General features: G+C 40.0%; 2 protein-coding genes across 3 annotated transcripts in view; both read left to right on the forward strand.

Moving 5' to 3' along the window:
• Positions 1–16,809, forward strand: part of ASCC1 (activating signal cointegrator 1 complex subunit 1) — an 885,589-nt gene that overhangs the window by 813,613 nt on the left and 55,167 nt on the right. For both annotated transcript variants that reach the window (XM_050803664.1, XM_050803663.1), the window contains one exon: positions 11,667–11,803. In XM_050803664.1, coding sequence (XP_050659621.1) covers positions 11,667–11,803 — 137 coding nt within the window. The remainder of the gene's footprint in view (positions 1–11,666; positions 11,804–16,809) is intronic.
• Positions 1–16,809, forward strand: part of PSAP (prosaposin) — a 517,400-nt gene that overhangs the window by 167,327 nt on the left and 333,264 nt on the right. The gene's annotated exons all lie outside the window — the stretch shown is intronic.

The raw sequence follows: 16,809 nt of genomic DNA on the forward strand, positions 1-16,809 counted from the left end.
CTGACTTCGTGATCCACCCGCCTCGGCCTCCCAAAGTACTGGGATTACAGGCTTGAGCCACCGCGCCCGGCCTGTGGGTAAAGATCTTTAGACAATGCATGAGAAGTTCTTTTCTCTGGTCAATATAAAAGCCCATGCTTGAGTATTTGTCCACGTTTTAAGAACCTCTCCACTTTCTTGTAATTATGTATGAATAAATAGAGTTTATAAGCCAGGAGAAACAAAACCCTTTTTTCTAAAGCTTATACAGCTTAACACAGTATTTCATTAATAGCACATAGTGACTTGCAAATCAAAGTCAGCTTTTCTGAACATTCCTAAAGAATAATGGAAATGACTCAGCAGAGCCTGATTTAGCTTCCAGTGCTGCTTTAAAAGGGAGAGCAAAGATGGCATTTGTCTAGTGCTGCACAGTCATGTAAAAAGGAAGAGGGGGAAGCTTGTATTAATTCCATACTACTGTGTGCCAGAGACTTCACTTGTGTTTCATTTAATCTGTAGAGCAAACCTGAGAAGTATTGTCTGTTTTATAGATGATGAAATTAAGCTTTGTAGCAACTGAGTAACTCACCTGGGGTCATGCTGCTGATAGTTGGCAGAATTTGAACATAGGCCTGTCTGGTTGCATAGCCAAATGCCCTTTTCATCACTTTGCCGTATTGGAATGACTTCTTTATATGAATGAACTTCATATCACCTGCCCAGAAGCAATTCTACAGGATTTGGCCATAAAAAAAGAAAGAAAATACGACGAGTATAGGGAAAGCATGCATGTTTTCTCTTTTTCCTTGCATAGAATATCAGAAAGTGAATTGGTAGATCCCTCACACATAATCTATTTTGTTAGCAGATAATTATTTAGGTTTTGTGGGAACATGTAAAAAGTTTATAGGTCCTTTGACTTACAGGTAAACCAGGCCACCTCCCTTATTTTACAGAGGAGGAAGCCGAGGCTAGAAAAATGACATGATTTGCCTAATTACAGCTGCTTTGTGACACAGTTGGAATTAGAATCCTAGACTCTCTACTCCGGGTTAAAGGCACAAACCTTTGTTACACCTGGAGTTCCTAAAAGACATATGTGAATATGATTTAATAATTATTTTTTGTCTCTGGCAATTGGCATGTACCATCAAGGCAGAGGACTATAAATTATTTACATTCTGGGTGCTACACATTTGGATCAGATTCTTCACTATCATGTAGTGGAGCGTGAGCTTACAGGTCTATGTCTGGAGAGAGGCCTCCCTTCTACTTGCTGACAGCTCTGGCAGTTGCACCTGTGTTATATCCCATCTCATGGAAAGGATGGTTGAGCTTTAAGGAAGCAGAGAATGCTTCATGATGGACTAATCCATACTGCTCTCTACTGGCCTTTTCCCCAAGCTTGATATCTGTAGATTTTATTATGTCTTGTTAGTTGTTCCTACTAATAGTATTATGAGCACTTCTGCCCCAGTCGAGCCCAGGGTGCTGGATTAAAAGTGATACCAGTGAAGGGCCTGTGATGATGTGGTGACTGCTAGTGGTAAATCATGAGCTGCAGTTTGAATGAGAGGGCTAAGGTCCGTGCACCCAGGACTGATGAGTCAGGACATGACCTTGAACTCGGTGAACTGTGAGTTGGGCATGTACATAAGTTTTCTTTAGAGGAAGCTTTTGCATGCATGCATGAGGCTTTATTTAAAAAGAAAGAAACTGAGGCTCAGTGGTGGTGTGACTTAGCCATAAAGAAACATGTTTATTTTCATACACAAAACTGCCCCAGGAAATTCCTGTTACTTCACCTTTGCTTCTCCCTGCTGGGTGGAAGGTCAATACCATTAGAACTTTGAGGCGCCAGCCTGGGTGGCCAACCTAATGGAGTAAGATAGTTCCAGCTCCAAGTAATGGCGAACTTGGAGCAGGGCCCAGTGTAATTAAACCCCTGCAGTAAAGAATTTGACGTTGGTTGGTCTTCATTCATCTCAGTGAATGGGCTTGCCAGGAATATGATATATTCCGAGCAAAGAAAAACAGTGGCTCTAGAGATTTATGCTGTTGCCTTGAAGATTGTTTGGTTCCAAATTAAATTTAGATTATTCAGTAAGAGAAAAGTTTCTCTTGGTAGATGGCATTGTGAGGTAGGGTAGTTTAGAGAGTTTCTCCATTCATTAAAAGACTGTCCAGTGGAGTTACTTGTAAACTATATAGTCTACAGTAGAGTGAAGGATTATTTGAACCCTTATGACTCAAAATTCCAAAAAGGACTTTTGATTGTGTGACCCTTAGGTGTCCTGTCTGTACCTTTTCCTACTCCATTGCCTTCTGTGTGTTTTGTTTCCCAGTACTGGGTGTTTCCTTGGCAAGTAAACTCAAGTTGACTAGAGTGCTAGGCTCCCAAAGGGTAAGGCAGGGAAAGCAAAGCTGTAGAACTTCATTTTTCTAGCTGGGTATTAGGGCAAATTTATGCAAGATAAGGCTGAAGAATAAAGAGAAAGAAAAAGGAAAAAAGAACAATGGAATGTGAAAGTGACTGAGATAGTAAGCTGGGAATTTTAAACCATTAGGCTGTTTTCCTCCTATGTTTCCTAGTCATTTCCGGGTCTAGAAAGGTACTTATGTGTGCTTTCAGGCCTTTAGAATTGAGTCTGGCTCTACTAGTTAAGTTTTGATTTGGCATGCCAGTGACAGGGCATTTTTTTCCCTCGTTTTTCTCTCTCTAGTCACTATATTATGTATTTTTTATATATTATATATAATGACTATGTATTATATATATGTAAAATATAAAAATATTATATATAATATAAAAATATATATTTTTAGAGGAACTAGGGTAATTTTACCTTTAAAAAGTCTCAACATTGGGCTAGGTGTGGTGGCCCATGCCTGTAATCCCTCACTTTGGGAGGCTGAGGCCAGTGGATCACTTGAGGCCAGGAGTTCAAGACCAGCCTTGTCAACATAGCACAACCCCATTTCTACAAAAGAAAAAGAAAAAAAGAAAAGCCCAACATCTATAAAAGCTTAAAAACAAATGGTTTCCTCTTTTATTTGTGCTTAGAGTTTTTCTTTTTCTTTTTTTTTTTTTTTGATACTGAGTTTTGCTCTGTTGCCCAGATAGCAGTGCAGTGGTGCAATGTTGGCTCACTGCAACCTCTGCCTTCCGGGTTCACGCGATTTTCCTGCCTCAGCCTTCAGAGTAGCTGGGATTACAGGCATGCACCACTAGGCCTGGCTAATTTTTTGTATGTGTAGTAGAGACAGGGTTTCACCATGTTGCCCAGGCTGGTCTCGAACTCCTGACCTCGTGATCCGCCCGCCTCGGCCTCCTAAAGTGCTGAGGTTACAGGGGTGAGCCAGTGCACCAGCCTTGTGCTTAGAGTTTTTCTTAAAAAACTTCAAAATTGTTCAATGTAACACACATCAGAAGACGGTACAGAAAAAATGGATGCTTTTATAACCACCATGCAGGCTGGAGATACAATCTTATCAGCACCCTAGACTTCCTTGTCTTGCCTCTGTCTTCTCTTGAAGGGTAACCACTGTCCCAACTTTTACAGTAATCACATCCTTAGTTTTCTTTAGTTTTATCACCCAAGTGTATTTTCCCAAAGATGCCTTAAAAAACATTTTGGGAAGGGGGCATGTGACAGGCAGAACAATGGCCCTCCAAAGATACTCATATCCTAATCCCATAACCGGTGACTATTGCCTTTTATGGCAAAAGAGACTTTGAGATGTGATAAAGTTAAGGATGTTGAGATGGGTCTTTGTAAGAGGGAGTCGGACTGAGCGTGGTGGCTCACACATGTAATCCCAGCACTTTGGGAGGCCGAGGTGGGCAGATCACTCCTGAGGTCAGGAGTTCAAGATCAGCCTGGCCAACATGGTGAAACCCCATCTCTACAAAATTAGCTGGACGTGGTGGTGGGCGCCTGTAATCCCAGCTACTCGGGAGGCTGAGGCAGGAGAAGAGCTTGAACCCAGGAGGCGGAGGTTGCAGTGAGCCAGGATCTTGCCATTGTACTCCAACCCAGGCAACAGAGCAAGACTCTGTCTAAGAAAAAAAAAAAAAGAGGAAGTCAGAAAGGTCGGAGTCAGAGAAGGAGACGTGACAATTAAAGTGGAGATTGGAGTGATGTGACTCTGAGCCAAGACATTCAGGTAGCCTCTAGAAGCTAGAAAAGTCAAGGAAATGATTTGCCTTGGAGCCTCCTCAAGGAATGCAGCCCTGCTGACTCATGTTAGACTTCTGACCTCCAGAAGATGGTAGGTTAAGTTCGTATTGTTGTAAGCCACAAAGTTTGTGGTAATTTGTTATAGCACCAATAGAGAATTTATGCAGGAAGTTGTTTTAAACTCACAGAAAAGTTGAAGAAAAGGATAGTATCCTTTACTCAGATTCACCTATTGTTAATATTTCACTATTTGTTTTAGTATTCCTTTTTTTTTCTTTCTGAACTGCTTTAGAGTGAGTTGCACATGTCATAGCTCTTTAATCCTAAATATTTCAAAATATTTTAATTAAAAATATTGGGGGGAGTGGCATGGGGTCTTGCTATGTTGTCCAGGCTAGTTTTGAATTCCTGGTCTCAAGCTATCCCCTCCACCTCAGCCTCCTGAGCAGCTGAGACTATAGGCATGCACCACTGTGTCTGGCAAAATTTTTTTTATGCATAATAGTGTTATAGTTCTCAACCTCAATACATTTAACATTGATAGTTTTATCTAATTTACCATCCACGTTCAAATTTTGTCGCTTAATCCAGTAATATCCTTTGTAGCATTTTTTCCCCCTCTAGTTTGGGATTCAGTCTAGGATTAGGTGTTGTTTAATTGTCACGTTTCTAGCTTCCTTGAATCTGGAACATTTCCACAGGCTTTCTTTGTCTGCCTTTCTTCTTTTTTTTTTTTTTTGAGTTAGAGAGTTAGAGTCTCACTCTGCTGTCACCCAGGGTGCAGTGTGGTGTTGTGAGCACCACTGCACCTTGAACTCCTGGGCTCAAGTGATCCTCCCACCCCAGCCTCCTGAGTAGCCAGGATTCCAGGTGCATGGTGCCCCACCGGCTCTTTGTCTTTCTTGACATTGACTTTTTAAATAGAATGCTTCTCACTTTTGATCTGTCTGGCATTTCCTTATGAGTAGACTTAGGTATTCCTGGATGGAGTGTTGTGTAAGTGATGATGTGTCCTTCTCAGAGTATACAGTGTCCCTCGCTGGTGATGTTAATTTTGACACCATCCAGTCAGTGTTGATTAATTTCTTTATAGTTACTGTATTTTTACCTTTCAACCAATAAGCAATCTATAAGAGGACATTTTAAGACTATGCAAATATTCTACTCCTCAACAAAATTTCTCCTTAGATTTAACATCCTTTAATGATTCTTGCCTGAATTTTTTTTTTTTGAGGCGGAGTTTCGCTCTTGTTTGTCACCCAGGCTGTAGTACAATGGCACGATCTCATCTCACTGCAACCTTTGCCTCCCAGGTTCAAGCAATTCTCCTGCCTCAGCCTCCTGAGTAGCTGGAATTACAGGCGCGTGCCACCATGCCCTGCTAATTTTTGTGTTTTTAGTAGAGACGGGGTTTCACCGTGTTGGCCAGGATGGTCTCAATCTTCTGACCTTGTGATCCCCCTGCCTGGGCCTCCCAGAGTGCTGGGATTACAGGCGTGAGCCACCGCCAGTGAGCTAGCCAGGTGTGGTAGCTTCAGGTGGGAGGCCTGCTTAAGGCCAGGAGTTTGAAACCAGCCTTTGCGACATAATGAGACCCCATTTCTACAAAAATTAAAAAAAAAATTAGCTGAGTTTGGTGATGTGAGCTTGTAGTCCCAGCCACTTGGGAGGCTGAGGAGAGAGGATTGCTTGAGGCCAGGAGTTTGAGGCTGCAGGATTCATAATCCTGCCACTGCACCCCAGCTTGGGTGACAGAGGAGACCTTGTCTTAAAAAAAAAACAACGTAGACACAACTTATTTAACAGCTTCATTAAGGTATAATTTACATACCATAAAATTCATTCATTTTAAGTGTACAATTTAGTGATTTTAAATAAATTTACAGAGTTGTGCAATCACTACCACAATCCAGCTTTAGAACATTTCCATCACCCTAAAAAGTTCCATTTTGCCTGTTTGCCATCCCGCTCCTCACCACAGGCACCTGTTAACCTGATTTCAGTCTCTTTAGATTTGTCCTTTCTGGACATTTCATATAGATAGAATCATATATAATACATAGTCTTTTGCATCTGGCTTCTTTTACTTAACATAATGTTTTGAGGTTTAGCTATACTTTTGCATGTGTTAGTAGTTCATTACTTTTGATTTCCGAATAGTGTTGCATATATGGCTAGCCTCTGTTTTGTTTCCTCATTCACCAGTTGATGGACTTGTGGATTGTTCCTATCTTTGGCTGTTATAAATAATACTGCTGTGAGATTCACGTACACATCTTTAGGTGGACCTTTGTTTTCATTTCGTTGAGTAGAATCCTAGGAGTGAAATGGCTGGGTTTTATTTTTTTCTGTGAATTTTTGTAAATTTATGTTTAATTTTTTGAGTAACTGCCAAACTGTTTTCCAAAGTGGCCGTGCCATTTTACAAATTTCTACTTTGCAAAGTGGCTGCTCAGTTTTTCCATAGCCTCATCTACACTTGTTATTATCTTTTTGATTATAATAATTCTGATGGGTCTGAGGTAATATCTCATTTTGGTTTTGATTTGCACTTATTTAATGACTAATGATGTTGAGCCTCTTTTCATAAGTTTATTAGCCATTAGTATATCCTCTTTTGGGAAAATATCTGTTCAAATCTTTAGCTTATTTTAAAATTGGATTATGTATCTTTTTATTGTTGAACTTTAAGAATTTCTTATGTTTATATTTATCAGACATAGGACTTGCAAAAGTCTTTCTCCCAAATATTTTTCTCTGTGACTTATCTTTTCATTTTCTTGATAGTATCTTTTGAAGTGCAAGTTTTAAATTTTGATTAAGTTCACTTTATCCATATTTTTTCTTTTATGGATTATGCTTTTGGGGTCATATCTAAAAAAAGGCAGATATTGTGTGTGTGTGTGTGTGTGTGTGTGTGTGTTTTGTAGAGAAAAAAAACTCAATTATGTTGTTTTTTTTTTTTCTCTACAAAAAGAAACATGTTTGCCATGCTGGTCTTGAACTGGTCTATGTTGCCCAGGCTGGTTTTGAACTCCTGGCCTCAAGTGATCCTTCCGCTTTGGCTTCCCAAAATGCTGAGATTTCAGGCATGAGCCACTGTGCCTGGCTAAAAAAGGCAGATGTTAAAACCACTTTCCTTTCATAGAATTATGAGATTCTCTTTATTTTCAGGGCTAATACAGTGGTTAGATCCATTTATTGAGTGAGTTGTGTTGAAATGCATAAGGACTTGCCTCTGGGTGGTGTCCTATGGTCCTAGTCCCCTTTGGGCAACTATTACTAGGAAGGCTATGTATATAATGTTGATCAAAAGTATAGGCTTTGGGGCCCGACTGCCTGGGTTTGAATTTTGACCTCATCTCTTCCTGGCAATGTTACCTTGGGAAAGTGGCTTAATTTCTCAGTGCCTCAGTTTCCTCATCCGTAAAGTATGGATGATAATAGTGCTTCCCTCATAAGATATTTGTCTGTACGTTGCATAGAAAACGTTTGGAGCAGAGCAAGGGCCCAACAAATATACCGTTATTGCTGAGGAGCAATTCTCAGTTGTAGTTTGGGATGGAGTTGTGCATATTAAAATCATTTGAGGGGCTTTGCATGCCTTTTCTAATGTGGCAGGCCATGGGTTAGAGATGCTGGGGTGATAAGCCTTGCACTTAGCCTTCCTTGACACATTTAAAGCTGATTGTTCCTTACAGTCACTTTCATTAAGTGAGGCAATTTGTATTGATGTGTGGAATCGCAAAACTTTCCATCAGATGTAAAAATAGCTCAAGCTCCATTAACACTTAGAAAAGGAAGAATCAACTAACTACTGTTGCCAAGGCAAATATTAGGCAGTAAGCCTTAGGCAAACCAAGAACAGGATGTAAGGTATTCACATTTGATAAAATACATTTCTCTGCCTTTGGGGCATTTTGTTAGGCCAGACACCTGATTATACAATAAGAACTTGCAATTCAGTGATAGCATTCCTGTTTCGTTCCTGTTGGAATAGAAGAGCTTCAACTTTTTTTTTTTCTTGTTTTCATTTGCAGAATGAGATTAATGAAATTTGAGACCTACCTTCCTTTAAAAGGGATCCATGGTCTGATATGGGTATAGTATCAATAATTTATAAAGAATTCTTATAATTCAACAATAAAAAGACAATTTTTAAATGGGCAAAAGATTTTAGCAGACATTTCTCCAAAGAAGACGTACAAATATCCAAAAAGCACATGAAAAGATGTCATCATCATTGATCATTAGTGAAATGTAAATCAAAACCGCAATGTAATACCACTTTATACCCACTAGGATCGCTATCATTTTTTAAAAAAGGAAGTGTCAGTGAAGATGTGGAGAAACAGGAACCTTCATATACTGCTGCTGGGAATGTTTGTTAGTTCAGCTAATGTAGAGAATGGTTTGGTGGTTTCTCAAAAGTTAAACATAGAATTGCCATGTGACCCAGCAGTTCTACTCCTGTACCCCAAATAACTGAAAGCATATGTCAACACAGAAATTTGTACACAAATGTTTATAGCAGCATTATTCCTAATACCTAAGGTGCAAAAAACCCAAATCTTCATCAGTAGATGAATTAATAAGCACATTTTGGTACATACATACACTAAAATATTATTTAACTCTAAAAAGGAACGAAGCAGTGATAATGCTTCAGCTTGGATGAACCTTGAAAACATCAAGCTAAATGAAAGAAGTTGGTCACAGAGGTCTTATGTTGTATGATTCTTTCTATATAATGTATCCAGAATAGATAAATTCAGATAGACAAAAAGCAACTTAGAGGTCACTAGGGGATGGGACATGGAGAAAGAGGAGTGATTATTTAAATGGGTATGAGGGTTGGACATGGTGGCTCACGCCTATATTCCCAGCGCTTTGGGAGGCCGAGGTGGGCAGATCACCTGAGGTCAGTACTTCGAGACCAGCCTGTCCAACATGGTAAAACCCCATCTACAAAAAATCCAAAAATTAGCCAGGAATGGTGGCAGGCGCCTGTAATCGCAGCTACTCAGAAGGCTGAGGCAGGAGAATTGCTTGAACCCAGAAGGCAAAGGTTGCAGAGAGCCAAGATTGCACCATTGCACTCTAGCCTGGATGACAGAGCAAGACTCCATCTCAAAAAATAAAAATAAAATAAAAATAAATAAAGTAAATAAATAAATGGGTATGGAATGCTTTTATCAGGTGATAAAGTTTTGCTATTAAAGAATGCTGGTGGTTGCACAACATTGAATACACTAAATATAAATACTGCTGTATTGTATACTTTAAAATGGTTAATTTTATATTATGCAAATTTCACCTCAGTTTTTTAAAAAGGGATTCATAAGGTATATTTACTTTTTGTGCTTCCCAGAGCCAAAATTTTTTTTTGGAGACGGTGTCAGTCTCACTGTGTCACCCAGGCTGGAGTGCAGTGGCGCGATCTCGGCTCACTGCAACCTCTTCCTCGCAGGTTCAAGCAATTCTTCTGCCTCAGCCTCCTGAGTAGCTGGGATTACAGGCATACACCACCACACCCGGCTAATTTTTGTATTTTTAGTAGAGACAGGGGTTTCACCATGTTGGTCAGTCTGGTCTCGAACTCCTGACCTCAGGTGATCTGCCTGCCTCGGCCTCCCGAAGTGCTGGGATTACAGGTGTAAGCCACCACGGCCGGCCAGAATTTAATTCCTTTTTGAGGCTGAATAATATTCCACTGTGTATATATACCACAGTTTGTTTATCCATTCATCTGTTGATATACATTTGGGTTATTTCCATCTTTTGGCTGTCGTGAGTAGTGCTTCTGGAAACATGCATATACATGTATTTGAGTCCCTTTTTCAATTCTCTTGGGCATATACCTAGGAGTAGAATTGCTGGGTCATATGATAATTCTATGTTTAACTTTTTGAGGAACTGCCAAACTGTTTTTCACAGTGACTGAGTCATTTTACCTTCCTAGCAACAATGTATGTGGGTTCCAATTTCTGCACATCCTGGCCAGCACTTGTCATTTTCCATTACTTTGATTATAGACAGTTTAGTGGGTGTGATATGGTAACTCACAGTGGTTTTGATTTGCATTTCCCTAAGTGACTAATAATGTTCATGTGCTTGTTAGCCAGTTCTGCTTGTTAGCCATTTGTATTTCTGCCTTGGAGAAAAAGTCTATTCAAGTCCTTTTGTCTGTTTTTGTTTTTGTTTCTTTGTTTGTTTGTTTTTTGAGACAGAGTCTCACTTTGTCACCCAGGCTGGAGTACAATGGTGTGATCTTGGCTCACAGCAACCTCTGCCTCCCGGGTTTAAGCAATTCTCTTGTCTCAGCCTCCCGAGTATGTGGGATTACAGGCGCCTGCCACCACACCCAGCTAATTTTTATATTTTTAGTAGAGATGGCATTTCACCATATTGGTCAGGCTGGTCTTGAACTCCTGACCTCAAGTGATCAGACTGCCTCAGCCTCCCAAAATGTTGGGATTACAGGCGTGAGCCACCGTGCCTGGCCCCGTTTCCCATTTTAAAATTAGGTTCAACTGGGTTCTGTAGCTCACACCCATAATCCCAGCTATGCAGGAGGCTGAGGCAGGAGGATCACTTGAGCCAGGAGTTTGAGGTTACAGTATGCTGTGATTGTGCCACTGCAGTCCAGCCTGGGTGACAGAGCAGGACCCAGTCTCTTAAAAAATAAAAAAAAATTGGGCCGGGCGCGGTGACTCACGCCTGTAATCCCAACACTTTGGGAGGCTGAGGAGGGCGGATCATGAGGTCAGGAGATTGAGACCATCCTGGCTAAAACAGTGAAACCCCGTCTGTACTAAAAATACAAAAAAATTAGCTGGGCATGGTGGTGGGCGCCTGTAGTCCCAGCTACTCAGGAGGCGGAGGCGGGAGAATGGCATGAACCCGGGAGGCGGAGCTTGCAGTGAGCCAATATCGCACCACTGCCCTCCAGCCTGGGCAACAGAGCAAGACTCTGTCTCAAAAATAAATAAATAAATAAATATAAATAAAAAAATGAAAATATTAGATTGTATATTCGTTGTTGAATTGGAAGAGTTCTTTGTATATTCTGGATACTAGACCCTTATCAGGTAAATTACTTGCAAATATTTCTGCCATTCTGTAGGCTTCTTTTCACTTTCCTGATAGTGTTCTTGATGCACAAAAGTTTTTTAATTTGATGAAGTCCAGTTTATTTCTTTTGTCATCCACGTTTTTGGTGTCATATCAGAGAATCCATTGCTGAATTCCAGGTCATGATCTATTTTGTGTTAATTTTTTTATATGGTAGGAGGTTGTAGTCTATCTTTATTCTTTTGCATGTGGGTATTCTATTGTTCCAGCATCATTTATTGAGGAGATTGTCTCTATTGAATGGTCTTGCCACCTTGTAGAAAATCACTTGGCTGTAGGTGTGTGGGTGTATTTCTGGGGACTCAATTTTATTCTTGCCATTTGCCTTTGTAAGGGCAGAGTTTCTTGTTTTTCTCCCTTTGATAACAGGATCATGGGGTTGACAGCAGCATTTTCCAGAATCCTAAAAAGCTTCATCTCACTATTGGGATGTTGGTGCTTTTGAGTGAGGAAGAGATCCAGCAGACATGTGAGATGCTGCAGAAGTGTAAAGAGGAATTCATTAAGTGAGTAATCCTCAGGGATGGGGTTGGGTGGTCTACCTGGGCTGGCTTCTTTTTGGTGTTACAGACTTTTTTTTTGAACTAGAGGGTGTACGACATGGGAAGGATTCATGCGATTCGATGGAGCCCACTCAGGTAATCTAGGCTAACCTCTCATATCAGAATCTGCAGCCTTAATCACATCTACAAAAGTCTCTTTGCCATGTAAGATAGAATATTTATAAATTCCAGAGAGTGGGACATCAACATCTCTGGGGGTCATTATTCTGTCTACTACAGTAACCCAAACATTATAACACGATTCTCTGGAAAGTCTTCATTATATTTTAGAAACACTGACTTTCTTTTTTTTTGAGACAGAGTCTTGCTCTGTCGCCCAGGCTGGAGTGAAGTGGCGCAGTCTTGGCTCACTGCAAGCTCCGGGTTCACGCCATTCTCCTGCCTCAGCCTCCCGAATAGCTGGGACTACAGGCACCCGCCACCACACCCGGCTAATTTTTTGTATTTTTAGTAGAGACGGGATTTCACTGTGTTAGCTAGGATGGTCTTGATCTTCTGACCTTGTGATCCGCCTGCCTCAGCCTCCCAAAGTGCTGGGATTACAGGCGTGAGCCACTGCACCCAGCCTCTTTTTTTTTTTTTTCCAGTACAAATAATTTTATTTGATTCAGCAAGAATTTAAAAAGATAAAGCCTTTTAAAATTATTATTATTATTTTATTTATTTATTTATTTATTTATTTTTAGAGACAGAGTCTTGCTCTGTTGCCCAGACTAGTCTCAAACTCCTGGTCTCAAGCAACCTTCCTGCTTCGGCCTCCAAAAGTGCTAGGATTACAGGTGTGAGCTGCCATGTCCAGCCAGTTCAAAAAGGATACCAGAAATAGTCTAAGCAATCTGTTTTGACTCAGGGAAAGCATTACTGTTCTGAGGGCAGAGTTGTTACTCTTTTTTACTGTAAAATTTTAATTTACACATACATCTGACATAACAGCTTTATTTCAAAGAACCATATCTTCCCGTATTTCCCTTTACTTTCTTCCTTTTACTTAAGACTGACAAAGGAGAGAAATGTGAAAGCCAATTCACTCAAATAGTTTTTTTATTCCATTCTTGTAGGCAGGCCCCATGCTATTCTAACATGGCCTTGTAGAAATGGTTTACCTGGTTCATTGGATAGAACAAGGTAAAAGGATCTAAAATTTTTCTCTAGTTATGTTGGATATGAAACTGTGTAGCTGGGTGTGGTGGCTCACACTTGTAATCTCAGCACTTTGGGAGGCCGACGCGGGCAGATCACGAGGTCAGGAGATCAAGACCATCCTGGCTAACGCGGTGAAACCCTGCCTCTACTAAAACTGCAAAAAATTAGCCGGGCGTGGTGGCAGGTGCCTGTCGTCCCAGCTACTTGGGAGGCTGAGGCAGGAGAATGGCATGAACCCAGGAGGCGGAGCTTGCAGTGAGCCGAGATGGCGCCTCTGCACTCAAGCCTGGGCGACAGAGCGAGACTCCATCTCAAAAAAAAAAAAAAAAAAGAAAAAAAAGAAAAGAAACTGTGTAATACAAACACTTTATGGGCCAGTTATCCTTTTCCACTAATTGTTTTAAAGATAAACTATTTTTCTTGAGCAAGATCATAATCTGATAGGGTTTGCAGTCTCCTATCCTTTCTGAATCTGAGAGAGCAAAAACACTTCTTGTCATGTTCTTTGCTCAGTAACAGACATACCTGTTTTCTTTAGATCTTACCTGAAATGCAAAATAATTTGGTGTTTGTCATTAGATACTTGCCGTTTCCCTTGTATAAAGCAAAACATTATGCTTTATTTTACAAAGTAGGGCAGTTTTACCTGGTTTAAGGATCAATTCTGATACTTTAACTTGTTTCCAGTTTACTTTTTGCTAAACTAAACTGAAAGCTGCTGCATTTCCTTGGCTGCCATTGGGATAATCTTGCTAAGAAAAAATTTAAAGGTAGATAAAATATTTGTTTAGAGAAGTATTTGTTCTTTTTACCTTTTGAAAATCAGGTCACAGGTTTTTAATCACTGAAGCTTTATCCTAAGCTGTGGGAAGATTTAGCTGAGTTCCTCCCTTTTATGTCTCTTGGTGCCTTTTGTGACTAAATGCCAAATCGGAGCCCTTTAAGCATGTCAGAGTTAGTGTGCCTAGGGAATGAAGAGCAGTCTTAATAGTTCCTCAGAATTTTTGACATGACAGTATGAAAACAGTAATTGTAGTTTTTCAAATTCAGCAAAGCTTTTGAAATAGGACAAAGTTACCCTGCCAAAAATCTGCAGTGCATGCAAAAATTTGTTTAAAGATGCTCTTTTTAAAAAGCTGGAAAGATGTGGAACCAGCGAGTAAAATAAAGCAAGCCTCCCCAACCTTCTTCTAATTTCCCCCGTCACATGCATTTGTTTAAAAAGTAAAAAGTGCAAAACCGACTTACTTCTGAGAAGAGACAACTTCTTAAAAAAACAAAAAGGGCACTTCTGTTAAAGCTCTGGTAAGTAAATCAGTAAATTGGATCATTGAATTTTTTCTTGCTCTTTGACCTTAATCTTTGTGCTTGGTATATACTTGGAAAAAAAAATTGTAAATAATGACATTTCTAACCTGAACCTTTTATGGTGTAGTGGTCCCAAATTAAAATATGAAAGGAAAACACTGAAAAATGAACAGACCTGTACATAGTGTGCTGTAGTTTAATTTGATGGTTTTTAAAATTGAAGGATTGAAATAAATGTGGCTATATTGGAATTTGATTTAAACTGTGGTGCTATATGGCTATATTAAAGAAATGAGTAGTTGAGTATTCGTTTTAAATTTGGGGGTAGTTTTTTAATTTGAAGGATGCTATAAGACCAAAAACAGGATTTTTGTTTCAGTTTTTCAGTGAAAGGCTTATGTAGCTCTATAGATTTTGAATGAATTATTCAGTGTTTAGTAAATTCGGAAGCTCCGGCTGTGTCCCCGTTGACTTTTCTTTGTGAGATGTAGGACACAGACCGTGCACTGGCTCTGAGTATGGAGTCTGACAGATGTGCAGCTCTTCTTCAGTCCCAGCAGCACCCTCCTGTGCCTCAGTTTTCCCAGCAGGTCTGACGTCAAACCACAGAAGTTTAAAGGGACTAGAAAGAGGAGAGAAAATACCCATGAACAAACGTTAATGCCTGATTATTGCCTCACGTGGCATCAGTTGGAAAGTAATTTGCTTACTGGTGTCCCAGATGTAATTGTTTGGCCACCAAGACAAAGTGTTTATCGGGCAAACCATTGGATTTCTGTCCTGCTCTTTAATCTCCCTCTTGATAAATCTTAGGGGTAGGTTGAAAGAGTTTGTGTTTCTGCTCATAAAGCAGGCTTTGGATCCTGTTTCGTTGTTTCTAACTTTTTTTTGTTCTTAGTACGCCGTCTAATTCCAAGTATTTGAGGTAGTTAAGAGGACATGTATACAAAAGAAATGTTACAGTCAGAGATTTAGAAACCATAAGGATGGTATAGGGAGAAAATTCTACCTGAAAATCAAGGTAAGATAGTAATTGTACTTGAGCATTAAAGTTTGGTACTATTTTCTGACACCAGTGTACTTGAACTAAATTACAAAAAGAAGTACACCACTTATTATAGTTCTTGTCTGATAAAAAGCAGTATGACAATTTTTTTTTATAGTTTAAAAAAGTTTTCAGTTGTGGTAAAATACAACATAAAATTTGCCATCATAACCATTTTAAGTGCACAGTTCAGTAGTGTTAAGTACACTCAGGCTGTTGTGCAGCCAACCCCAGTATAACAGTTTTTTCAGGAGAGTAACCTTTTCTGGTTCTCAGTCTGTCAAAAGTTTGTCATGTAAATCTTAATAAAGAATGCTAAATGATGATGGACAGTGTCTTTAACAGGAATTTTGCAGAAGATAAAAACATTGTTCTTATGGGTCTTTCTTCTGTTGACCCTAGAAATTGCAGATGTAACATTAAATATAACCCATTAAAAACATTTTAGTGGGAATCTAAGCCAATGGTGTGATGCTTTCTGGTGATTTAACTATGCAGGGTGAGAGCTTTAGAAATGGTGGGGGATGTATATTTAGTGTGAAACTTTTCTTCAAACAGACTTTTTTGACTTCACTTTGATAGGATTCAGTGGCAGTCTTTCAAATTGAATTCTTTGGCTAGTGCTTGGAATGGAGATATATTGTGTATTGATTGAAGCTACATACCTCAGATGACAGTTCAGAGCTTGGCTTGTGTTTTGAAATGTTTCACTTCTTATTAGAGGTGGCTATAGGAAGACTTATTATGATCGGGGCTGTAATTTTTCTTAATTAGAAAAAGCATCTGGGCCAGGCGCAGTGACTCAGGCATGTAACCCAAGCACTTTGGGAGGCCAAGCTGGGAGGATTGCTTGAGCCCAGGAGTTTGAGACCACACTAGGCAACATGGAAAGAAAAGTATCTGCCTAAAATAGTTGAGTTACTAAATTCGTACTGAGAAAAGTTTTGGTCTTATGCAATAATAAGGCCTTGAAGTGTTAAGGGAATCTTTACTATTAGGATTCCTAGGCTACAAAGCATCCCCATGACCTGGGTTCAATGTCAAGACAACTTTTTTTCCAGCTGTCTTTTGATTGATCCTAAAATCTCTTTTTTTTTTTCTTTTTTTTTTTTGAGACAGAGTCTCATTCTGTCACCCAGGCTGGAGTGCAGTGGTGAGATCTCTGCTCACTGCAAGCTCCGCCCCCTGGGTTCACGCCATTCTCCTGCCTCAGCCTCCCGAGTAGCTGGGACTATAGGTGCCCGCCACCACGCCTGGCTAGTTTTTTGTATATTTAGTAGAGACGGGATTTCACCGTGTTTCTCCGTGTTAGCCAGAATGGTCTCAATCTCCTGACCTCGTGATCCACCCGCCTTAGCCTCCCAAAGTGCTGGGATTACAGGTGTGAGCCACTGCGTCCGGCCTGATCCTTTTGTTTTTAAGGCAGCACCACATTTTTACTTAATGACAATAT

The sequence above is a fragment of the Macaca thibetana genome, chromosome 9, assembly GCF_024542745.1.
Source record: "Macaca thibetana thibetana isolate TM-01 chromosome 9, ASM2454274v1, whole genome shotgun sequence".
Classification (NCBI taxonomy): Eukaryota; Metazoa; Chordata; class Mammalia; order Primates; family Cercopithecidae; genus Macaca; species Macaca thibetana.